Source organism: Lithobates pipiens, unplaced genomic scaffold (genome assembly GCF_037356315.1).
Source record: "Lithobates pipiens isolate NorthernLeopardFrog02 unplaced genomic scaffold, aLitPip1_a1.2 Scaffold_13, whole genome shotgun sequence".
Taxonomy (NCBI): Eukaryota; Metazoa; Chordata; class Amphibia; order Anura; family Ranidae; genus Lithobates; species Lithobates pipiens.
The window spans coordinates 77,843,618-77,869,215 of NW_027507718.1; the positions used below are offsets into that span (position 1 = coordinate 77,843,618).

At 44.6% G+C, this 25,598-nt stretch overlaps 1 protein-coding gene across 2 annotated transcripts in view; it reads right to left on the reverse strand.

Annotated features, from left to right (window-relative positions):
• CNTLN (centlein) overlaps positions 1–25,598 on the reverse strand; it is a 580,120-nt gene that overhangs the window by 504,128 nt on the left and 50,394 nt on the right. For both annotated transcript variants that reach the window (XM_077475235.1, XM_077475234.1), the window contains exon 4: positions 19,261–19,345. In XM_077475235.1, coding sequence (XP_077331361.1) covers positions 19,261–19,345 — 85 coding nt within the window. The remainder of the gene's footprint in view (positions 1–19,260; positions 19,346–25,598) is intronic.

Sequence of the window (25,598 nt, forward strand, 5' to 3'; positions counted from 1 at the left end):
TTTACTCTACACCCCCTGCACACCAATCCCCAATCTCAACACTGTGTCTGATCCCAATTCCCCCCTCGCTTTCACCAACTCTTCCACATGCCCCAACCTTCTTCACCACTAGAGAGATGCTCGCCTTTGCACTTGCCACCACTGTATCAAAAGTACACTTCTGCACACACCACCACTGCAGTGATGCAGTGATCCTTATTCAGCCTATTGCTGGTTAACTACAATCCACTGTAGCCAGAATCCAGTGAACACCTCAGAGGGTCTTGAAGTATATTCAGTGAAGCCTGTAAGCACTCTCTCCCTATGCTTACTGTATTGCAATTCACATTCAAATCTTATAAAGTAGGTTTCATTTATTTATTTGAAAACTGCCAATTTTTATTGATTTTCAAAATTTTCAAAAGAAAATATAAGAAGACACATTGTTGTAGAAAGCATATACATGGCAAGCTGTCAACATACATTATGGCCAGTGATAAAACTTGGTTAAGACATGCAAATCATACACCCAAAGACAGTATGTGGTATTATCTGATTGAGTGAGATTCAGAATTTCTGTATCCCAACAGAGTCTAACCTGCAATAGTGCGTGTTGGTGAATGGAGGAGAAGGGAGTATAGTGAAAGGGTTAGGGAGAATCAGAAAAGCAAGGGAAAGTTGAGATGGCCAGATAGAAAGTAGTGGGAGAGGAAAGATAGGAGAGTACAACCACCTTCCCTAGGAGCTCTGCAACACCCGGGGTCACCAACCACATGTGACCTCCTCGAGGTCAAGGTTCATCAGGACATCAAGTTGTAGGAGCCTCTAGCATACCCCACACTCCATTGTGTATATTGAGGGTGTTAATTAGGGAAGCTGTCAGATATTGAATCCGTTTAACATCTCTGATCCTGGACTGTAGTTCAAACAATCAGGAGGGGTTTTCTCCTTTTCCATTTCAGGGCTAGCAAACATCACGCAGCTGTTAGCACTCAGGCTAAGAGCTTTTTAGACAGTTTAGAAAAAGAGGGGGATGGGAGGCCCAGGAGGAAATTTTTGGGGTTGAAGGGCACCCAGGAACCAAAGATGGAGTGGAGTAAGGCGTGCACAGTCTGCCAGTAGGGGGCGATCAGAGGGCAGGTCCAATAGGTATGATATAGCGTCCCCACATCTTTACAACAGCGGGGATCGGCAGAGGGGTATATGGAGGGAGCAGGTCAGGGGGTTTGGTACAAGTGGAATAAAATCTTGTATTGGTTTTCCTTATAGACTAGAGCATGCAGATGGAGCTCTTAGAGGCCTGCGACCATATGAGCTGCCACATCTTCAGGGGTATTTTCTCTCCCAGAGACTGCTCCCACTTACGCATATTATTTTTTTTTTAAAAGCCAGCAGCTACAAATACTAATATTTAGAATATTTAAAATAATGACACTTACCCGCACAGCGTGCCCGCGATGTCGGCACCCGAAGCCGATCTCTCGATCGTCTCTCGGGTGCTGCCGCCGCCATCTTGGGTATGGGAATCAGGAAGTGGAGCCTTTCGGCTTCATTTCCCGGTTCCCTACTGCGCATGCGCGAGTCGCGCTGCGCAATAAGGATGGTCCCCGCTGTCTCTGGGATCCGTGTGTTTATCAGCAGGCAGCGGGGGACCTTCGGAAAGGGGCGTAGATTCTGCGGAAAGGAGCGTACCTTCTGCAGAATCTACGCCGGAAGTGGGTGCAGATACCTGTACTGTACAGGTACCTGCACCCCCCTCCCCCCTGAAAGGTGCCAATTGTGGTGCCGGAGGGGGGGAGGGTTCCAATGAGAGGAAGGTCCACTTTAGGGTGGACCTCCGCTTTAAGGGGGAGAATTAAAGATTTGTTACCAAAGACTGCGCATAATGACGTATCTGTAGGTAACTAAAAAAAAAAAAAGCCTGTCTGGGCAAGTCAAAAGCATCTTTCAGATGCTGAAAGGATCACAAAGTTCTGGTTCTGGTATCCACCAATTGACCGTAGCGAAATAAGGCCTTATCCACCCAAAAGTGGGACATCTGCGAGGTCAAGCTGTCCAGGACATTGGGTATAGATAGAAATGAGGTGACCAGGGAGGCAGTGGTGGTTAACGGATACAACGATTTAGCAAGCCGCCATAATGTTCAAAAGAGCGCCATTGGTCCTAGTAGCTGTGACCCACTGAGCGGTACATTCGAACTCCACAACATGGAATTTGGGTGAGGGCCAGCCACAACTTCTCAATTTGTGTCCATCGATTGTAGGCATGAAAGGTACACCAAGAGACTACAGGGCGTAATTGGGCTGCTAGATAATACTTGGCTACGTTGGGTTAACGCAAGGCCGCCTTGGCGGCAGGGCGCATACAGGACTGGTCTAGCAATCCGAAGCATCTTATAATTTCAGAAAAAAAATTATCAAATCGTCCTGAAGGTTCCTAAAGTAGCAGGTTTCATTTTTGATGTTGGCAGGCGTAAAGAACAAGGAGTAATGGTTTGGCTCCCACAGAGCCCTGATCTTAACATTGAGTCTGTGTGGGATTACATGAAGAGTCAGAAGTATTAGTTAAAAGTCAAAAGTTAGTTCTTTTTTGACAACCTACCATCTGAAAACCTGTGTGCAAGTGTACTTAGAAGAATGGATGCTGTTTTGAAAGCAAAGGGTGGTCACACCAATTATTGATTTGATTTGGATTTCTCTTCTGTTCATTTACTTTCCATTTTGTTAATTGATAAAAAAAACATTAAGGGCTCATTTACACTTGCTTCGGCTTCAACACACAATAAGGGCTAGTTTACACTTGTTTCAAAACAAGGCTTCAGACACGCTTTGTTAACCACTTCAGCCCCAGAAGGATTTAGCCCCTTCCTGACCAGAGCATTTTTTGTGATTTGGTACTGCATCACTTTAACTGACAATTGCGCAGTCGTGCATTGTACCCCAGAGATAGAGCTTTCTTTTGGTGGCATTTAATCAACTCTGCGGTTTTTATTTATTGTGCTATAAACAAAAAAGTGTAAACTTTGAAAAAAAACTGAATATTTTTTTAATTTTTGCGATAATAAACATCCCCCACAATTTTTTTTTTTTACCAAAAATATCACAATAAGCGTATATTGACTGATTTGTGCTAAAAAAAAATATTAGCAATAGTGGCTATCTGCGATTTTTATCATGACTGCGAAATTATGGCGGACAGATCGGACACTTTTGACACTATTTTGGGACCATTTTCATTTATACAGTGATCAGTGCTATAAAAATGCATTGATTACTGTGTAAATGACACTGGCAGTGAAGGGGTTAACCACTAGGTGGTGAAGGGGTTAAGTGTGTCCTAGGGAGTGATTCTAACTGTGGAGGGGGGCTACACCTCACATGACAGCGATCACTGCTCTCGATGACAGAGAGCAGTGATCTCTATCCTGTCACTAGGCAGAATGGTGAAATGCTTTGTTTACAAAAGCATCTTCCCGTTCTACCTCTCCGTAACACGATCGGGGGCACCCGGCGAACATCAAGTACACTGGACCCGCAGTCACAGAGACCGCATGGGGGGCACGCATGCGCCCGCAGCACCACTTCTTATAGGGGACATACCTGTATGCCCTTTTGCCCACCAGTGCAATTCTGCCAACGTAAATCAGCGTGCGCTGGTTGGCAAGTGGTAAAAGCTCTCTGAACACTAGCCAAAGCTCCAGTCACTAAATAAAATGGTTAGCTTACAGTCCTGTTTACACCTTGCTTTTGCTTCAAAAATGTAATCCCGTGTTGCTTTAGTTATGCTTCAAAGCGTCTTCAAAGTCTCCATAGAAGTCTGTGGCAACGCTCGCTTGAAGCCCCACGAAGCCTCACCAAAGGCTCATCAAAACTTCCCCAGAGGCTCATCGAAGCTCCACCAAATCCTCATTGCAGCCCCACCATAACCCCACCTAAGCACCAAGCAAAAGCAAGGTGTAAACAGGACTGCAAGCTGACCATTTTCCTTAGTGACAGGAGCTTTTTATTGGCGTTCAGAGAGCTTTAACAAAGCGCGTCCTAAGCCGTGTTTTGAAGCACGTGTAAACTAGCCCTAACACTTTTATGTCTGAAAGCATTGTTAATTTACAGCATGTTTTTCACAATTGCATAAAACATTTGCACAGTACTGGATAGTCTTAATAAGGCCCGCATCAATAGGCCTTCTGTCCAGATGCTGCTGCTCATTCCCTCTCCACCCATGCCAACTGGGCATCTGCAATCCTGATGGGACTGAATTGCCCGTCTGAGATGAGACGCTCTCTCCAGCCTCTTCTGCCGGGCTCCTCCACTATCTTCTGCTCTTTTGCCTCTCTTTTGCTAGCATTGGCCCGATCTACTCCATCGTCGTCTTCCCTCTTCTCTTCTTCCGATGTTGACACATCGCTCTCTCCCGCTGTAATGCCGTGTGCAACGACTTATATAGGCATGGGGTGTGGTCACCGAGTGATGTCATCAGTGACCCATCCCCTTATGACATCACCAATGGGGGCATGATGGGGCAACGACATCATAAGGGGTGGGGTCACCGGATGACATCAACCGTGACCACGCCCCATGCCTATACAATTCGCTGCGCACCACGCACACGGAATTACAGCAGGAGAGAGTCGTGTCAACATCGAAAGAAGACAGGAGGGAAGAACACGATGGAGAAGACGGGCCAAATCTAGCAAAAGATTGGGTAAAAGAGCAGAAGATATCGGAGGAGCCTGGCAAAAGACACTAAAGAGTGGGAGAAGAGGCCAGAGAGAGCGGAGAAGTTGGAAGAGACCCCCCCCCCCCCCCCCAAGTCAGAATAGACCCCCGGAGCTGCCTAATAAAATTAATTTAAAAAACGGTTTAGTGTGTTTTTTTTAATCGACACATTTTTCCCCCAGGTGAATGGGTAGGATGTACCCCATACTCATTCACATAGGCTGGGGGGATGGGATCTGGGGGGCCCTTATTAAAGGGGGCTCCCAGATTCCAATAAGACCCCCACAGACCCCGGACAACCAATGGCCAGGGTTGTCAGGAAGAAGCCCTCGTCTTCATCAACATGGGCACAAAGTGCTTTGGTGTGGGGAGGCCGCAGGGCACCCCCCTTGCCCCAAAGCACCAACCCTCCATGTTGAGGGCATGCGGCCTGGTAAGGTTCAGAAGGGGGTGCGCTTGCTCGTCACCACCTCCTTTCCTGACTGGCCGGGCTGCGTGCTCGGATAAGGGTCTGGTATGGATTTTGGAGGGATCCCTAGGCTGCTTTTTTGGTGTAGGGGGTTCCCCTTAAAAGCCATATCATACCGAAGGACCTGGTATGCTCTTGGAGAGGGAACCCATGCCGGTTTTCTATTTAATATATGGCGTGGAGTTCCCCCTCAAGATTCATACCAAACACAGTGCCTGGTATTGGCGGGGATCCACGTTGGAGTCGGACGCGTCTCTTACTTCAAGTCGCAGGACAAAGTCGGATCCAAAGTAGACGAGTGTTGTGTCACACCGGTGTAAACCCAGCCTAAAAGGTAGCCCCTTATTCCTTAAGGCCGGGTTCACACTGGTACAACACGACTGTCATCCTACTGTGCCCTGCAACATCGGTCCAACATCAGTCCTACTTCCATCCGACTTGAACAGGATACGATTTTGCTCCGAATTTAACATTGTCTGACTTGTCCTTTGACCAATCAAAACAATCTCAGTGCGATATAAATTGCTTTTACTGCTGCTGCAATCACCACATCGGATGTCACAAGTCAGATGGTTAGGACAAGGATCCGTCTCTGGTCCTACTTCAGCCCACTGAATATCATTGAAGTCGGATCAAAGTTGGATCAAAGTTGGACCAAAGTAGTGCAGGAACCATTTCAAAATCAGACTGACTTGTGTCAGACCACTTAAGATTGCTCTCATAGGGAATGATTGAATTGCACACACCATACGACATGTGCTCCCAAGTTGGAGCGCATGTCCTACCAGTGTGAACCCAGCCTAAAAAGAGACAGCAACACACCAGAAGCCCAAACTCACTAAAAAGCAGCTGAAGACCTCCAGTGTGTCTGAACCAATACCAACAAAGCAAATATGACAACCACTCACATCAATTTATAACTATCAAGAAGAGAGCACATTGGCAGGGCAATTTACAAAACAATATAAACATTTCTCAGCACGCTCTCTAGTTATTCTTAACTATCTACCAGGTTGGGAATTCAAAAAATTTAAAGTTAGGGACCACAATTGGCTGAGGTTACTTTAAATGACAGGGATGGCTTCGCCTGTATTACAAATGTATGCAACAAAATTTCAGGTTTTTAGCTTAAAACAGTTTAAATATGCTTTTAATGTAGCTACAGTAGAGGACACAGGCACAGTCTTAGATAACTAGGTTATATGTTGCTACCTTCAGGTCATTGGACACTACCAAACGTAACTGTAAGAACCACCATCTAACCCCCTCATAGTTATCCTTTTTTTTGCTAGTATCATTAGGCAATGAATGTTCTTTTTTTCTGCAGGTTTTTATATAGTTCTGGTCTAGTCTAGTTACATAGTTTCCGGAATGGTACCCTAGGCATGAGACTGGCATTGGACTACACCAAAATGATGGAAGACATTGGGTCAACCTGTAAAGTTACTTCGGGCACTAGATCCTGCATTAGGCACTCCTCTGTGGCACACTGTGCAGTGTGTAGAAGTTAACCGCAGAGTGCAATACGGGTCCCGGGCGGTGGCAAAATGTACAGGCGTGACCTAGTCCCTTAATACCCCTTCAGGGACATAAATTTCAAAAGTGACTGACGAGTTGGTGCTGCATTCGCCTTTATATACACACAGTATATATAAAAAAAGGGAGAAAAAGTCTTGGGGAATCTTTCAGGCACTTCAGTTGCAGTGCCTCTTTTGTCCATCAGAGGGAGTTCCTCGTATAGGAGGGTCACTGGCTTCCCTCACAACCCAGCTTTTTTATTTTCCCTGTCTGTGCTGGCGGTGTAAGCCAAGATTACACCGCCATGTTTAAACTGGCCTGCTATTTGGCAGCTCCGGATTCCTGTCAGAGGAGACACCATTTCCAGGGGATTTAAAGAGGAAGTAAAGGCAATTTTTTTTTTTTTTTAAAGCACACCCTGTAAGGCAAAGGCATAATGAGCTAGTCTGCATAGCATACTAGCTCATTATGAATAACTTACCTGAGAACGAAGCCCCCAAAGCGGTCCTCCATCTTCCTCTTCGCCGCTGCCATGTATCCCGGAGCGACTTCCGGGTCTCGCTGCTCCGGCGCTGTGATTCGCCGGAGCCGCGATGATGTCACTCTCACGCATGCACACGGGAGCCGACACTCGCGCCATATCGCCGCGATCTGCGGCCTGCCCCAGTGCGCCTGCGCGCCCTGTCTACGGCTCATGCACCGTAGACATCGGTGGCTGTCTTCGGGTAAATATCTCCTAAATCGTATACGTTTAGGAGATATTTCTTGGACCTACAGGTAAGCCTTAATCTAGGCTTACCTGTAGGTCAAAGTTGGTTGTAAGGGTTTACAACCACTTTAAGTGCTGCTGTGATGACATACGGTTTTGCAGCCTCACTTTTTTTCTCAAGAGGGCACATTACGACCATCTGGGCAGGTTTAACCCTCCCAATGCCACAGGTATTCTCACAAAAAAAAATTGAGGATAGTAAGCGACTGGAGAATGACTGGAGTTAGGCACATTTAGGCAAACCTGCAGGCCTAGAAGAGGGGGGGTGGGGTTTGGGGGTTCCCACTAATGCCCCTTCTTTGGAGCGCAGAGGCATTTATCCTTCTGCCTTTTCTTCTTCAGTTCTGTTAGGCGCTTCCCATTCCTCCTTTTTGAGCAGGGAGTAAATTTCCACCTCTAGGACATATTTGATTGGAAAGCTCACCGCCATGTTGAAACCCTTAGCTTCAGGGGCCTCAAGAGGCTTCCTTTAGTTTCTCCACCTCACTCTCTCTCGGACTGTGTTTTGTCTTTGCCTTGCAAAAGGACAAGGAGACACAAAAGGATTTGTTAACTGAAAAAGAGGAAGATATTTTTTTCTGAATCAGAAGAAAGCACTTACACAGGAAGTGGCCATTTAGGCAAGCTTCTCTGCAAAACTCAGATAAAATTTAGGATGTGCTCCTGTTAAAAACTGGAGCCTTCTGGATTCTGTCCAACCAAAACGTTACCAGTATAAGCTCCAAAAAGGCTCCTAAGTCTTGCAAGACCTTTCCTATGCATTCTGTGGTAGAGTAAGCTTTTACACAGTGACTGATCATTTCCTGAAAAGGTTTTTTATCTACAAAATGTTTTTCTCAGCATAACTCAATGGAAGCGGAGTTTCATAAAGTATAAGCAATTCCTTCTGTGGATTCTGCTATTGCTTTCCTCAATAGATCCCTTATGGTTCCTGCTGAGGATGTCCCAGTCTTTGACACTGTTGACAAAAAAACTTGGAATCCATGTTTGAGAATTTTTTTTTCTCTTAGTTGGATGTGCCATGCAACCTGTCGTTAAGCCTATGAAGATGTGTGAAACATTTGCAGTCTGCGCCACACATATGACTTGGGTGCTATTTTCACAGATCCTTCCATACTTCATCAATTGGAACTTCATCCAAGCACCTTATGATATTGATCGAACAGTCTTTGGGATTCTCTGTAGCAGATGTCCAGACTGGACCTTCTGTCTGTTAAAATGCACCATATTATTTTGCTCAAATACTGGTCTACTGAATCAACCTGTAAAAAATGCTTGGAGTGTATGCCCTTAGCAGGTCAAAGTCTCTTTGGTGAATAGACTTTTTTTTTCTATGTGAGAATGTGGTTAACAATAAAAGTGGCTATAACATTTGACCAAAATAATGCACAATTTGTTAATATAGTTTTGAGAACAAACTAGCAGTGCTGGGTTTAGGGATGAATCCTAATAAACACTTAAATGGATGGCAGTCGGTCTAATAATGTAACATAAGTAACAAGTGAAAGAAAAGAAAGAAGACCTCAGTCATTGGATTAGGAGTTATAATTTGGTTTAAATGAAAGGTGCTGCATCAATTGGAGGGACTGCAGGGCTGCATGATGTCAGTGTCCCGACTCCTGACCATCAAAGGGAGTCGGGACACTGACATCATGCAGCAGGGATATAACAAATTAGAATTAGAATTAGAAGAAGTTTACCTGTGATGGAAAACATACAGTGAATATGGTCCACAAGCACTAGTTCAATATGGAGCTAGTAAGAAGGGCTCTCGAGTTGCCCTCCAAGCCTCGCTTTGGACTTTGGATTGGTGTAAACGGACTCTACTGTGCCTGATTAACGATACTAAAATGTGAGCGTTTTTAATGAGCTTTGTTTATTAAATACTACAGTCTTAACTAAGAGGGTGCCTGCTTTCTGTTTTTCCCTTTATAAGAAATGTAGATAGTATCAAAGGAGAGGGCAGAAAGATACAAAATCTATAAACATTGTTTTGCGTGTGCTCACTCTCTGGCAATGTGAGTAACTTCAACTGTTTTCCTTTTGTCTCCTTACTGTCTTTTTCCTGCTTCATGTATACGGAATGACCTCTGTGAATATGCTCCAATATGTGTTTTATTTTATAGAAGAAATTCACTAAAGTTGTTTAAACCTACATTGAAGGACCGTATAGAACTCTGAGGCCGCGTACACACGCGCGGACTGTTCGCCCAACTTTGTCCGTCCAACAGTTTCAGCAAACAGTCCGCTCAAAATTAGCATGGACGGACATGCCCACACACGACGAACGAACAGTTTGCTGAAACCGTGCGCGATGACGTGAACAGCACGTACGACGGGACGAAAAATACGCCGTCCTATACACTGCATTATAGCTTTCGGCGTGAAAATCCTTTCTGAGCATGCGCGCAACTTTGTTTGACGAACAAGCCTACACACGAGCGGGCTGTTCGCTGAAACAAGGTTTCAGCGGACAGTTTTTCGGAATTTCCGAAAAACCTTGTCCGTCCAACTGTCCGCTGAAACTGTCCGCTGAAAGCCCACACACGAGCGGACTGTCCGCCCAAACACTGTTCAGCGGACAAAGTTGGGCGAACAGTCCGCCCGTGTGTACGCGGCCTTAAACATGTTGGTGTCAGGTTTACACACCTATTTCATCATTGCACACTGATCCACTACAATTTTAGCGCCATAGGGCCATTCATGAATTTTCTCTTTCATGTAATATACTGTATGTATTGCATTTTATCATACCCTTTTTTTATATACATTTTGGTACTAATAAAAACACTTGAATGTAATTGTTGCTCAGCATGTGTCTGTACACTCTTTGAGCCGAAAAAGTCCCGCCTAGCTGTTTTGGGGAGTTATCTTCTCATTTAAACCTTAGGGATGCGGCCTTATTAAGTAGCGATCTGTAACCTCTCTTCTTCTTTACCAAGTACGTGGTAGCAAATTGCACTACTGAGGTCCAAAAATGTTTAATCATGGGGCACGCCCAGAAGGCGTGTAACAAGTCCACATCTGAATGTTCACATTTTGGGCAGCAAGAAGAGGTGCTTTGGTTTATAGGGTAGGAGCGATGTGGAGATATACAAGAAGGATGGAAAAGTAAAAGCATTATTTTGTGGTACATTCTGGCCTCGATTATGCCCCAAGATAAATGCAGTAGTTTTAGTTGAGACTAACTAAGACCTCTTTCACACTGCTAGCATTTTTCAGGCACTACAGCGCAAAAAATGACACCTGTATAGCGCCTGAAAAAAAGCTCCTCTTTTCACACTGGAGTGGTGCACTGGCAGGACGTCAGAAAAAGTCCTGCCAGCGGCATCTTTGGAGCGGCGAACTCAGCGCTCCTCCACCACTGTTCCCCATTGCAATCAATGGGGCAGCACTGTGATACTGTGGTGTTTTGCGGGCAGATTTAGCCCCTTTTCGGCCGATAGCGGGGGGGTTAAAACCGCCCCGTTAGCGGCCGAATAGTGCCGCTAAAAACAGCGCTGCTTTACCGCCGAAGCCCCCCGCAGCTCGGTGTGAAAAGTGAACAGCTTTGCAGCATTTATTTTGTGCCCCACTGCCTGCATTTTAGATAAATATAATACACATATATATTAGGGATGCACCGAAATTTCAGCCGCCGAAATATATCGGCCAGAAATGCCCTTTTCGGCAATTTGACAAAAGAGAAAAATGGCCGAAAATTGGGCTCACAGCACAGGGGAACATCACAGCTTTCATTTCAATAGCTGTGCGTTCCCGGCCGCGCGCCGTCACATACAGCCCCTCCCCTTGTCTGGGGAGCTTTGATAGACAGACAGTTTACCCGTCCCAGGACTGGACGGGTGATCTGTCTATAAAAGTGCCTGGATAAGGGGGAGGGGCTGTATGTGACGGCGCGTGGCCTGGAACGCACAGCTATTGAAATGAAAACTGTGATGTTCCCAGCGCTGTGATCAAACAGGCAGCGGAGGCGGCTCTCCTCTCTCTTTCCTTCACAGGCTGGCTACAATAGGGGACACACACTCTGGCTGCAATGGGGGGGGGACACTGGCTGGCTGCAATGGGGGGGGGGGGGAGACACTGTCTGGCTGCAATGGGGGGGGGGAGACACTGTCTGGCTGCAATGGGGGGGGGAGACACTGGCTGGCTGCAATGGGGGGGGAGACACTGGCTGGCTGCAATGGGGGGAGGACACTGGCTGGCTGCAATGGGGGGAGGACACTGGCTGGCTGCAATGGGGGGGGAGACACTGGCTGGCTGCACTGGAGACACTGGCTGGCTGCACTGGAGACACTGGCTGGCTGCACTGGAGACACTGGCTGGCTGCACTGGAGACACTGGCTGGCTGCACTGGAGACACTGGCTGGCTGCACTGGAGACACTGGCTGGCTGCACTGGAGACACTGGCTGGCTGCACTGGAGACACTGGCTGGCTGCACTGGAGACACTGGCTGGCTGCACTGGAGACACTGGCTGGCTGCACTGGAGACACTGGCTGGCTGCACTGGAGACACTGGCTGGCTGCACTGGAGACACTGGCTGGCTGCACTGGAGACACTGGCTGGCTGCACTGGAGACACTGGCTGGCTGCACTGGAGACACTGGCTGGCTGCAATGGAGACACTGGCTGGCTGCAATGGAGACACTGGCTGGCTGCAATGGAGACACTGGCTGGCTGCAATGGAGACACGCTGGCTGCATCTGAGGGGCACTGATGAGGCTGCATTAATCTCCTGTACCATGCCCCCAGTCTCTGACCATCTCCTGTACAATGTCCTCAGTCTCTGACCATCTCCTGTACCATGTCCTCAGTCTCTGACCATCTCCTGTACCATATCCTCAGTCTCTGACCATCTCCTGTACCATGTCCCCAGTCTATGACCAGCTCCTGTATAAAAATATTTTTTTAACAATATGTTTCGGTATCGGTGCTGTTTCGGTATCAGTGTCGGTTTTCGGCCTAGTGTATTTTTAATTTTCAGTATCGGTTTCGGCACCAAAAATTTTTTTTTAGATATATATATATATATATATATATATATATATATATATACACAGCACATTAATGAGCGACATTATAATGGAAGGGGTAGATTCTGGGTGAGAAATATAAGGGAGCAGGTCATTTGCAAAAGCAGCAATTTTAGTAGTTTGCGGCCTATAAGTAGGGAGTTGGGACTCTAAGTCCAGGGACTTCTCCACGGACTTCCAGTCCAGCCAAGCCTGGCTCAAAGCCCTACTCTGAGTGATGGGACACCCCCACTTCTTTAAGTGGAAAGCCGTCCATCAGCTTTCTCTGACACCCGAATTCACAGCATTCCAGATCTCTGGGTCAGGGATGTCCTCTACGGGGGGGGGGGGGGGGTACAGACTCAAATCTGCCTTCTTCGAAGAGACTGGAGGATCTTCATGTTGATCTTTAGCAATTGTTGACCTTGCAGGTAACTGTACCTGTGCTTGCAGGGGAGAGTTTTATGGCTTATTATGCCAACCTGTTCAAGGTTACAAAAGCAGCATTGGTCCAATCCTAAAGTGCCTGAATGTCTTCTTTTAGATCCAGAAGTTTTGTATGGAATTTACAAAAAGGATATCAAGGAACTGGAGAAAGTGCAGAGAAGAGCAATCAAACTGATAAGAGGCATGGAGGAGCTCAGCTATGAGCAAAGCTCGGAGGAACGGAATTTATTTTCTCTTGAGAAGAGGAGATTAAGGGGGATATGATCAACATGTATACGTACATAAGTGGTCCATATAGTGAACTTGGTGTTGAGTTATAAACTTTAAAGGTCATCACAGAGGACAAGGGGGCGATCTTTACATCTGGAGGAAAAGAGATTTCATCTCCAAATATGGAAAGGTTTCTTCACAGTAAGAGCTGTGAAAATTTGACTCCTTCAAGAGCTGGTACTGGCCAGCACAGTAGATTGCTTTAAAAAAGGACTGGATTATTTCCTAAATGTACATATTATAACTGGATACTAAAATTTTTAAAGTTGATCCAGGGAATATCCGATTACCTCTCGGGGATCAGGAAGGAATCGTTTCCCCTGCTGGAGCAAATGGGATCATGCTTTGCTGTTTTTTTTTGCCTGTGGTATAGGATTGTGTGATGCATAATTTTTTCCTTTTTCCCCATTATAGGTCGACCTAGATGGACTTTTTTTCCACCGACTAACTATTTAACGATGTAACTAATCAACCAGGTCAGTCATTGCATTCCTGCAAAGGGGGGGTCTGCTGACATTGGTGTACATCAAAAACAACTAACTTCACATTCCTATTTTTCCTCCACACCAGTGTTTGTTTGGTTTTTTTTGAGGTGGAAAACTGTCGCTGTCAATTTGTAGCCCTGGCCCTTGGGTCTTGACAAAAGTCTTAGCCCCTATTCTGGCTCTTCTTCACTCAGGGTGTTCATATGATGGACTACCTGGACAACCTTGCAGGTAAAACAAACATTTTGGAGCTCAGTCATTCAGCTGTCCTTCGAACACTAGAGGTCCCTGCTTCAGGGACTTCCAACATGGATTTAGTCAGACAAAAGCCACAGCTGTGGCCTACGTCTACCATTAAGGACAAGAAGTCAAGAGTGCCATGTCCCAACCCTGGCCACAGTATACATTCCTGGCATAAAAAATTGTCATGCTGAATTTCTCAGCCATCAACGTCTAGATCATGAAGAGTAGTCCCTTCAACTGGAGAATTTCTGGATCTTTGTCACAGGTGTGGACCTGTTAGAATCCTGGTTCAAAAACAGACTGAAAAGGTTCATCACCAGGTTCAGACTCCGGCAGACTCCGCTTGGCCTCTTCTGAATCACATAGACCAGGGGTACCCAACCAGTGGCCCGGGGGGCACATGTGGCCCATGGAGCTCTCTGATGTGGCCCGCGACCTCTTTCTGTGATATGGCAGATTGGCAAGCCCAGATCATGGGTTGCAGACCCATCATCCCAGAGCATCTGTGTTATTAATGAAGCCGGCAAAGCAAGTGGAGCAGAGCTGTATAAGCTTCCTGTATAGCGCCGTCTCTTGACACAGGTGGAGTGATACCAAATGCACTCTGCCGGGGACAGCAACAGCAGGCGATACATGAATGGAAGAATTATTAAAGGTCAGTTTATTACTAAAATTAGAGTGTATATATGGGCATATCTGAGAAGTGGTTACTGGGCTGCTTTCAAACTGATCCGCAGGTGCAGTGCACCTTCAGGTTACCTGCACTGAGGCATAGACTTCTGTTATTACCTGCAGGTTTGGTGAGCTTTCAGAAAGAATATATAGAAGTCTATGGAAAAGTGTAGCTAACCCACAGGAAAGACGCAAGTGCACTGCACTGCATTAGTGTGAAAGGCCCCTTTCACACAATCGGGCCCTCCATTCACCTCTATGAAACGGCAGATGTAAACAGATGTGTCCTTTTACACTTGCCTACCTCCAATCTGATTTGCAAAAAAAACCCAAAAGCAGTCAATCAATCCCCTTCTGTCAGGGTGGATCAGAGGACCCATACAATAGAGTGGGCAGTGTCCGCTCTGCACGGACCTGTCATCCGCCTGCTCGGCTCATTGAGGCCCGTGACCGGTTACCAAGTCGCTTAAGTGGCCCTTGCTCTTCAAAAGGTTGGGCACCCCTGACATAGACCTTCTGTCTCAAGGCCCAATCCACCATTCTGCTGCTCAGTTGATGGCTTTCACGGCCTGGCTGTTGAAGCCCAGGTCTGAATGGACAGAGGCTTTTCGGATTCAGATATCTCAATACTTCTCTATTCTAGGAAGTCGACTGCTCGCAAAATCTACCATTGCCTCTAAGGTGGAAGGCTTTGCATGGTGCAAGTTTTTATACCAGATGATACCTGTTGTTTCTCTAGCCAGGTCTGAATCAGCATTTGGCCTTGAGAATCTCTCAAAGGTAAATTTTGGCCTTGGCTATTATCATCCAGCATCCTTTAGCCTCTCACTCCTTGTTAAAGAGGAAGTAAACCCTGATGGGTTTTACTTCCTCTTTGTTTCCCTGCAAAGGTAAAGCATAATAGCATAATGGGCTACTATGCATCGCATAAGTAGCCCATTATGTGACACTTACCTGCAGGAGAAGCCAGCGATGTCCCCGTCTTCCTAACTTGCAACGAGCGTCCATTCTTCACCCCTCTTCCTTCCAGGGCCGCGAACTTCGGCTCTGTGACTGTCCGGAGTAACGGGACGTCACTCGTCATGGCATGACCCGAGCTACAAACATATTCCCTTATCTGAGCTCATTCAGAATGTGGCGTTTCTAGTCACCAACAATACATCTAGGCAAGTATAGGATTAGGGGACATTGCTTTGTAAGGAACCTTTCCTGGTGTTGTACAAGAATAAGGCTTCCTTTCTGCCCAAGGTGTTGTCCTGTCTTGCTTTTAAGTACGCTAGAGGGGTCTCTCTTCACTACTTAAATGTGATTCATGCTGAAGCCTTGCACATCCTGCTTCTCATTCCACCGTCGCTAGATTTATCAGGTCCTTGCTCAAACCTATGTCCTACAGCAAAAAGTTCCTCTCTTTACTGTTAAAGCACACTCCACTAGGTCACCGGATGTTTATTGGGACTCTCAGCATAAAACATCAGCTTTGCAGATTTTTAAGGCAAACGGTCCTCTGTTCACACGTTTGCCAGGTGGACGTTCAAGCCTCTGCCAATTCCTGCTTAGGCCTTTAGGTACTACAAGCAGCTGTCTAGTTATTGTCTTATGTCCTTGCTTGTTGCAGTTTTTTTTTTTTTCCAGTGCTGCCCAACCCTTTTAAGCATTCTAGTTGTCTAAAACTATGCCTGTAGCTTGTACTGTACAATCAAGAAAATAAGATTTTTGACTTCGCTGTAAAATCAGTTTATTAAATCACAGTACAGTGCAGAGAAACCGCTCTATTTAACTTTATTGCTTGTTAAAAATGAAGGATAACTGCCAGTGGGAGGGATTATAGGGGGATATTTACAGTTCTCTTTGCCACCTTTACCACCTGTAAATATATAAGCTTGTCATCTAAGACTATGCCCTTGCCCTGTATTGTACTCCAAGAAAATAACTTTACAGGCAAGTAAAAAACACTTGCTTGTGCTGACAAGCTGGGTGCCAACATGAGAAATTTTTTGTGTTGATAAGTAAAAACAATGCCACAAGCTGCTTGGAGTATGTACAGAGCATATCAAGCAAAATAAGGCTGACTTTAAAGTGGTTGTAAACCCTTACAAACCACTTTGACCTACAGGTAAGCCTAGATTAAGGCTTACCTGTAGGTCCAAGAAATATCTCCCAAACCTATACGGTTTAGGAGATATTTGGCCAAAAACGGGCACCGCTGTCTACGGCGCATGCGCCGTAGACAGCGGCGCGCAGACGCACTGAGCGTGGCATCCTCGATGGTGAAGATGCAGCGCAATGCCACGCGTCTCGGCTCCCGTGCGCATGCGCGGGAGTGACGTCATCGCGGCTTCGCCGAATGACAGCGGCGGAGCTGCGAGACCCCACGAGAAGATGGATGCGCCGAACTACAGGGGACAGCGATGACATCGCTGGCTCCTGTGTCAGGTAAGTGACACATAACGGGCTACTGTGCGATGCATAGTAGTCCATTATGCTTTGCCTTTGCAGGGAATGAAAGAGGAAGTAAACTCATAAGGGTTTACTTTCTCTTTAATGGCATTATCATGAAAGTGAAAACAAATATTATAGCAACCAGTAAGAATTCATATTTAAAAGCATGTCATGGGTAGACTAAAAAAAAATTCTGTGTGGTTTCTGAGTAATGTCGCGTACACACGATCGGATTTTCCGACGGGAAATGTTGGATGTGAGCTTTTTGGTGGTAAGTCCGACTGTGTGTATGCTCCATCAGACATTTGTTGTCGAACTTTCTGCCAACAAAGTTTGGCTAACATGTTCTCAAATTTTCCGCCAACAAACTTCCCAATTGTGTGTACACAAGTCCGTTGGACAAAAATCCAAAGTACAAACACGCATGCTCAGAAGCAGTCTTGTAAACCAGCGCTCGTAATGGAAAATTGACATTCGTAACATGGAAAATTATGAAATGCAGCACACAATTCTCTTCTTCTTTAACCTCCCTGGCGGTATGATTATTTCAGATTTTTGGTGCTGAAAGTGGTACAATTATTTTGCTTGGAAATTTGGCGTTTTATATTGTAGGCCTGTAATTTTTAGGAATAACGCACTTAACTCTGTCCAAACCAGAGTCTAGTAGACATCCCAGGTATGAAAAAGTTTGAAAAATCATAAATTATAATATAATAAATAACTATAAATAATAACAAATAATATAATAATAATAAAAATTATTCAATAATGTAATCAAAAACACTGAAATTTGCTCAGTTGCAGAATTGTCGCGGTCATTAGATTTAGTGTTTGATGACGAATTTCCCCACAAATCACTATCGCTCAATTCTGCAAGTGATTCTAATTTATTATCGCTGTTTTCTAGCTGATCTAAAACCACTTTTGACATAAAGGGACACTTTTTGGTTGCTATGGACAATCTCCAAATTCCAGGCAGAAAAAAAAAAAAACAGTATTTATAAAAGTGCATACAAGGCACTGGACAGACCACTAGGGACAAAGGGGATGTGCATTTTTTTTATACAGTACTGTAATTTGTAAGATATGTACTGTGTTTTAACTTTTTTGAATTTGGCGCCATTCTCCGTCCCCGTGCTTCGCAGCGCTTGCAGGGAATGGAGCCTGGCGAAACTCAGCACTGTGTGAATCGAGCGAGGAAACAGCTCGCACACACAGCAGGGAGACATTGCAGGATCCAGGGGACAAGGTAAGTAACTTTCCCTATATCCTGCGATGCGATACCGAGTCTGGCTCGGGGTTACTGCTAATGCACTGAAAATTCCACCCCGAGCCAGACACGGGAATACCGCCAGGGAGGTTAATGGGATAATAATGAAGCTGCTTTGCTGGTGATACTGATGGAGTTATTGCAAACAATTTTTCAAAGGCTTTATTTTTTCTAGTGATATCAAGTATAAAATTATTATGTTTTTTTGTTTTTTGTTTTATTTGTGCAAGTTACCACAACACCATTATCCTCTAGTTTATAAGATCAAAGATACAACTATGTTGGTGTCCCTTGTCAATTTTGCATTGTATTTTTTAAAATGTAACTTCCTACTCCCAAACTGTCATTTGAAGTAAAAAACAAAGCCAAGTAGTATTCACAATTTTTTAATTGTGAATAAAAAAGATTAAAAAAAAAGAAAGAAAGAAATAGACATGCTATCATATCAAAACATAGAAAACATACCAAATCAAATCATTCAACAACAAAAAAAAAAAAAAAGTTAAAAGCAATAACTCCACGGCCAATAATAAATAACAAGTCATCTCCTCTGATTCTGCAACATGTCTGGTTGACGAACGGCTATTCAGAAATGAACTGAAAAGCGCTAAATAAAAAAAAAAAGGCGAAAAGAAAAGTGCAAATCAACTCTCACCAAACTTCCACTAACACGAAATTAGCAGAAGGACCCCAAAGGGTGGCGCTAAAGACCTGAAAAACCACGTAGTACGTCACTACGTGCATAATTGTTGGCCAACATTTGTGTGACCGTGTGTATGCAAGACAAGTTTGAGCCAACACAAAGACAAAATTCCACGGTTTTGTTGTCGGAAAGTCTGCTCGTGTGTATGGGGCTTTAGAGTTTTAGTGATTTCTATACAAGGGTATTAAACATACACATATGAATATTTGGACAGATATTGCATTTAAACGTGTGCTTTTTATGAAAAAAAAAATGCATCATTAACACCAACCTGTTCAAATTCTTGTATTTGGTTGTCTTTCATCTGTAGAATTTCCAGCACTTTTCTGTCTTTGGCCTCAGCCTTACTTTTTTCCCTGGAAAAGGGCATAAAAAGATATATATTACACATTATTAGAGCCAATTTGTACTTAATCATTTGAATTTGCTAAATCTTAGTGATAAATGTCATTTTAAAAAGCAGAGAATAAAATTATCCGTGACCGACAGCCCCAGTAGAATTAATCAGCATGCATATGGCAAGTGACAGCAAATTATTCCTTCTGGCAATTATGACAACTTTATTTCCTTGTACAGTATGTGGACAAGCTTTGCAGCCATAAAATCATACCAAGATTACAATCTTCACCTACACACAGTGAAAGCAGTGATTTCACTTGACTGAGTCTTAGTTCTTCATAAAATAGAAACAAAAATTAAATATATGTTATACAAAGGAACCCAATTCTAGCTGCTCTCTTGGTCTAGGAATATAAAAAAAATGAAATCTAACATGCAACTGATTTTTGGAGGCTGTATATGTAAAACATCTAACAGTCCAACCACAACATTCTGTGTGTTCTTAAGGCCCCTTTCACACTGGGGCAGGAGTGGGGGCAGGAGTGGCGTCAGCGGTAAAAGTTTTACCATTTTAGCTGCGGTATTTGGCTGCTAGCAGAGAGGTTTTACCCCCCTGCTAGCGGCCGTGAAAGGGGTAAAACCACCGCAAAACACTGCTGCAGCAGCACTTTGCCAGCGGTATAGCCGTGCTGCCCCATTGATTTCAATGGGCAGGAGCAGTGAAGGTGCGGTGTACACACCGTTCCAACGATGTTGCTAGCAGTACTTTTTTTTACTGTCCTGCTAGTGCACCGTTCCAGTGTGGTGCACATTGGAGAGACAGCAGCGGCTGTTTCAGGACGGTTTGCAGGTGCTATTTTTAGCACAATAGCGCCTGCAAAACAACCCAGTGTGAAAGGGGTCTAATAAAAAACGGGAATTCTAGAAATTACACAAAATGAATTGATGGAAAAATGGCCATGTGATCTTTGGTAACAGCCAGTTAGGTAATGTGATATTAAAGTGGTTATATACACAAATTTGTCAGTTTTACCTACAGGGTTAAGGCAGTGCTAGAAAATAATGGTGGCCATACAAAATATTGACAACTTTGGGCCCAATTTGGACATTTTCACTTAGGGGTGTACTCACTTTTGTTGCCAGTGGTTTAGACATTAATGTGTGTTGAGTTATTTTGAGAGGACAGCAAATGTACACCGTTATGCAAGCTGTACATTCACGACTTTACATTGTAGCCAAGTGTCCTTCCTTCAGTGTTGTAACATGAAAAGATATAATAAAATATTTACAAAAATGTGAGGGGTGTACTCACTTTTGTGAGATACTGTACACAGCCGATCTTCATGCAGTGGGATTAGTAGACTTTGGAGTTTGAGCCCTATGGGCTGAGGGAGAGGTGAGGGTCAAGGGGCACCTGCTGCATAAATAAATGGTGGAAAAGGGTGGGATTCAACAACTTGGACCTTCTATGTTGAGGACAGAACAAGGTCTGACCATCCAATACATTGCTGATCATGATCAACAGACATTGTTGCCTTGAAGGTCAACTGTTTCAGATGCTCTTTGGATTTATCATCACCATAACACCACAAATTTTATGAAGCAAGGAGTCCACCCCTGCTAAGGAGAGATCTATTTGAAAGAAATTAACCGAATCTGATAGGACACTGACAAATCAAAGGACACAAGGCAGTACCAATTAGGTCTAACTTGGAACTGATGCTGGGTTTTAACTGTCTCTCGGAAGAAGTTACCCTTCAGCAGTGTTTTTGCACATGTTGAAAAGCACATTTTAGGTGTGAATATTTTCTACAATTCCATAAAGAGTAGATATTTTCTGAAAAAAGACACTGGAGAATAAAATGGTGGTAGTCACAATTGGTTATGTCACACAATATTATCGAGCACAAATTTTCCATAAGGGGAACTTAAGTCCGGCCAACCATTATGGTGCATGCGCAGATGTGCTCACAGGCTCTGTCCAGCCTTTGCGTTCTGGAAAAGCTTATCAGAAGATTTTTCATTCACATGCAAAGACGGGGACGGTTTTGGACTGGCTACCATACCAGCTGCTGGCAGGGCCTGTGCTTGGAATCACGTTAGAAAAAAGTACAATAAAAGGTCCGGTACACTTCTCATCTATTCACATTATCATCAATCAAGCCCCGATGAAGGGGGCATTCTTGTACTCCAGAAATGCATTGGCTACTTTGTGGATTGCCCCCCTAACTTATTGGAATAAAAGCTGTATCTGGACCTCTTACCAGTGGTGCGATTCTTCAATTTCCATTTCTGTTACATTACACTACGAGCCCAAGAGACCGTGGGGATGCTTTGGGGTGTAGAAACTGCCAGTCCAGGAACCAGATCATTTACATCAACATAAAAACTTTCAAGCGGTTGTAAATCCTTACATATACCAAGTGAAATTACTAGCCTCAGGTCATATACAGAGATGAAATAAATCTTCCTAAATACATGTAACCTGTTTATCTGCAGCCATTTGTCCTTTAAAGCCTAGTAAAACCCAGAGACCGAGTATTTTTCAGAGACCCACAAAGCAGCGAGCTAGAGTAACACTGTACAAGAGCTCAGAATTAATTGGATGGAAGGAAAACACCACCTCCTAACAGTACACAGGAGTGATGCAGAGCTGAGGATATAAACCACAGTCTGTGTGCTGGAGCTCCCCCTCGTCATCTTTTTATATCTCTTGGTGTCAGGAAAACATGTTACAAGTGACTCATGCTAATAGCAGAGGAACTAAAAAGCAGAGAGATTATACTCAGTACTTTGGATAGAGACAAGTACACAGTATAGAAGGATTTTCTTTGTTTATATTTCTTGTCTGAGGTTCCTAACCATGTTAGGATAGTGATACCAGTGAGATAACCCTATGGGTTCAGCACTATTTTCCACTTTCCTTAACTGGAACTACCTGGTAGCAGTCTTCATTCATGCGCGAAAAACCCTGCATGTGGGCAGATGGCTGGGGAAACAGGTGAATGCACAGATGGAGGGCTCTCTTGAGGCCTGAGCCCTGTGGCACATCTGTGCACATACAGGGGGCTAGGAGCCTAGGCAAGAATTGCAGAAGTGCTGCTTTACTGCCGAAATAAAGCAATAAAAAAAAATATGCACTTGTAAGAGAGGGAGGGGGAGAAGGCAGGGCAGCACAACATGTCCTTTAGGGTGAAGGTCTGCTTTAAATTATCTTCCAGGTCATCAGTTTAGCGTTAACCATGAATGACAGCATATATACTGTACAGTGATAAGTTCTATTTCATGAAACATGATAGAGTCTAATAGACCCATGATGTCCTCCCTGTAACTTATCGTGTGCAGATTATGCTCCTTTAGCTTCTTTCCTGGCAACAGCAGCTTGGAAAAGTGACAGCAGAAACCGGAAGTGAAAAAATCTGTCACTCCTGGGTCCTTACTAGCTAGGGGAGATCAGTAAACAGACATGGTTCTCCTTCCCCTCTATCCAGACACACCCAGCCTATCGGTCCCAGGCTCATAGGTGGGATAGAGGAGCCTAGGAAATATTCGGGGGGGGGGGGGGGTACAGGTTCTGGGGGTTTGCAGAAGCGATCCGGCAGCTGTACAGCTTCAAATAGTAGATATGAAGCGAAGATCTGTGCAGCTACAGCCTTAACATAGCAGGTGGATCTTCCAAATGTATGGTAGAATGCACTGCATCAATAAAATCGGATACAATAATATTTGATACAATGATGACTGTGGTACCTCGAATGTTGAAACTCTAAACCTAGGTTCACACCGACAACGGGAATAAAGAGAAGTTCAGCTGAACTCGCACCATTTCATTACCGCGTGTCAGTCCCGACTTCGGAGGCGATTTCAGAGACATCTGTGCAGGTTTCTGCACAGATGTCTATTGAAATCGCAACCCAAAATCATACAGAAACTACTTTTGGGAATCGGTGCGCCGTCGTACCAATTCAGACGGTGCCATTGCTGCCAATAGCCGTTGATTTGGCATGCGATTTGACATGTCAAAATGCTACAATGTGAACCAGGGCTTAATCCAGGGGTTGACAAATTTGCTTGGAATCTAGGAGCCAGCTAAAAAAGTTAGGAGCCGGGTCCGTGACGGCGATCTGGACCTGTCCCTGGCCTGACATGGAGACAAGTGAGGGGAAGATAGCCCCAAGCCCCTCACCTGTCTCCAAGTCATTGCCCCCCATAGCTCTTAGAGGGACATTTTATTAATTTTTTTCAAATGACAATTTTTTTTTTAAATTGCATTTTAGTGTAAATTGAGATGTGAGGTCTCTCTGACCCCAGATCTCATATACAAGAGGACCTGTCATGCTTTTTTCTATTACAAGGGATTTTTACATTCCTTGTAATAGGAACAAAAGTGACACATTTTTTTTTTTTTTAAAGAACAGTGAAAAAAAATAAAATAAAAGTTAAAATAAAAAAAAAATAGAGACCTCCTCTGTAACTTAAAAAGTGCAACCTGTAGAATTTTTTAAATGTCGCCTATGGAGATTTTAAAGGGTAAAAGTTTGTCGCCATTCGATGAGCGGGCGCAATTTTGAAGCATGACATGTTTGGTATCGATTTACTCTACGCAACATTATCTTTCACAATATTAAAAAAAATTGGGCTAAATTTACTGTTGTCTTATTTTTTTTTTTTTATTAAATACATTTTCCCCAAAAAAGTGCGCTTGTAAGTCCGCTGTGCAAATACGGTGTGACAGACAGTATTGCAACGACCACCATTTTATTCTCTAGGGTGTTAGAATAAAATATATATATAATTTTTAGGGGTTCTGAGTAAAGGGAAGGAAGATAGGCTGGCAGGCAGGGAAAATTAGCATTGCATCCATTAGCATTGCTGGTTGTAATTCCAACGGCCACCACAAGAGGGCGCCAGATTACAGAAGGAACCATAGGATCGTAGAAGGCCTCAAAGCCGGGGGCTAAATTACCGGCCGGCGGCGGCGCGGCCCGACGCGATCGCGCCGGGGGGGGGGGGGGCGCGGAGACAGCATACCCCCAGCTGTGCTGCCCCAGGCGCCAGGTCTGGAATTCTAGTCGCAAATGCGACCGGGCGCCCGGGTTTTGTCGAGCCCTGGCTTAATCTGAGTTAAAGAAAGTTGCAGGGACCAGTAGTCTGCCTGAGCTAAGGACTTTGGATGGTCAGAGAAAGACTCTGCAGGGGATGGGACTGGAGACCTTCTTTGATCGATGTGTGCAAGAAGTTAAGCACATATTGGCAATGTTGTATTACGAGGTCCCTGAAAACATGGCCCAGAACATGGCCCCACCCAACAGAGATGAATAAGAGTAAAAAGACTCAATAATAATTAAGGTACTGGGTTACAGATTACAGGCACCAGTTCATCAAAGTACTAAGCAGATGCCCCCAGAAACACTAGGGGAGTATGGATTGGGGCTACTGTCCCTTGTGTGTCTCTGTGCAAACAGGTTGCGGCCGCATATCAGTAATGCACCTAGGCCCAAAGTGCAAGGCAAGGCCTCAATTACTCTCAAATTAACAGCAGCTGTTGAGGGCTGGGTAGACAGAGGAGACCATGTCACCCTAAGCAGGTAATGTTGTTTCACTAGCTTGTTTGCAAGCAGGAGCAGCAGTGGAATGTCACTTCCCCTAACACTGATCGGCAAGAAAGAGTGCAAAGCACGCACGCACGCATATTTCACCCAGCAGATGACATCAGCACTCAGCCCCTCAGCTTTAAACCCTGCCCAAGCGCAAAGCTAATGAGGTAGCTCCTGGTGCTCTAGACTGACCGGCCTTATTCTTTAAATGAGTCTTCCGTGACAGGATCTAAATATAGTAACATACTGATGATGCCACAAAATATTACATTTATAAGGCCAGTACAAGCACACAGTGACCCCAGCGGAAAAACAAAAACACCCCAAATGTGTTTCAGCCTTATGGGCTAAATCATAGAGAATGTTACATGGTGTAAATGTTTTGTTACTTTTGTATAAATTTCGTAATTTGACTACTTTTCTGTATGGCTAGCTCTATTTCCAAAGAGGGGTTTTACAATGAGTTTATAGGTGGCGGTATAACCTGGCTGTATCTAAATCCCTGCTGATGCCTTAAGTGTCACATGCTTGACTGACATTACTAGTTCAAAAGAGAACCATCTGATTTAAAGCGGGAGTCCACCGGGACTCCGCGTTTTTTTTTTTTTTTTTTTAAAGCCAGCAGCTACAAATACTGCAGCTGCTGACTTTTAAAATAGTGACACTTACCTGT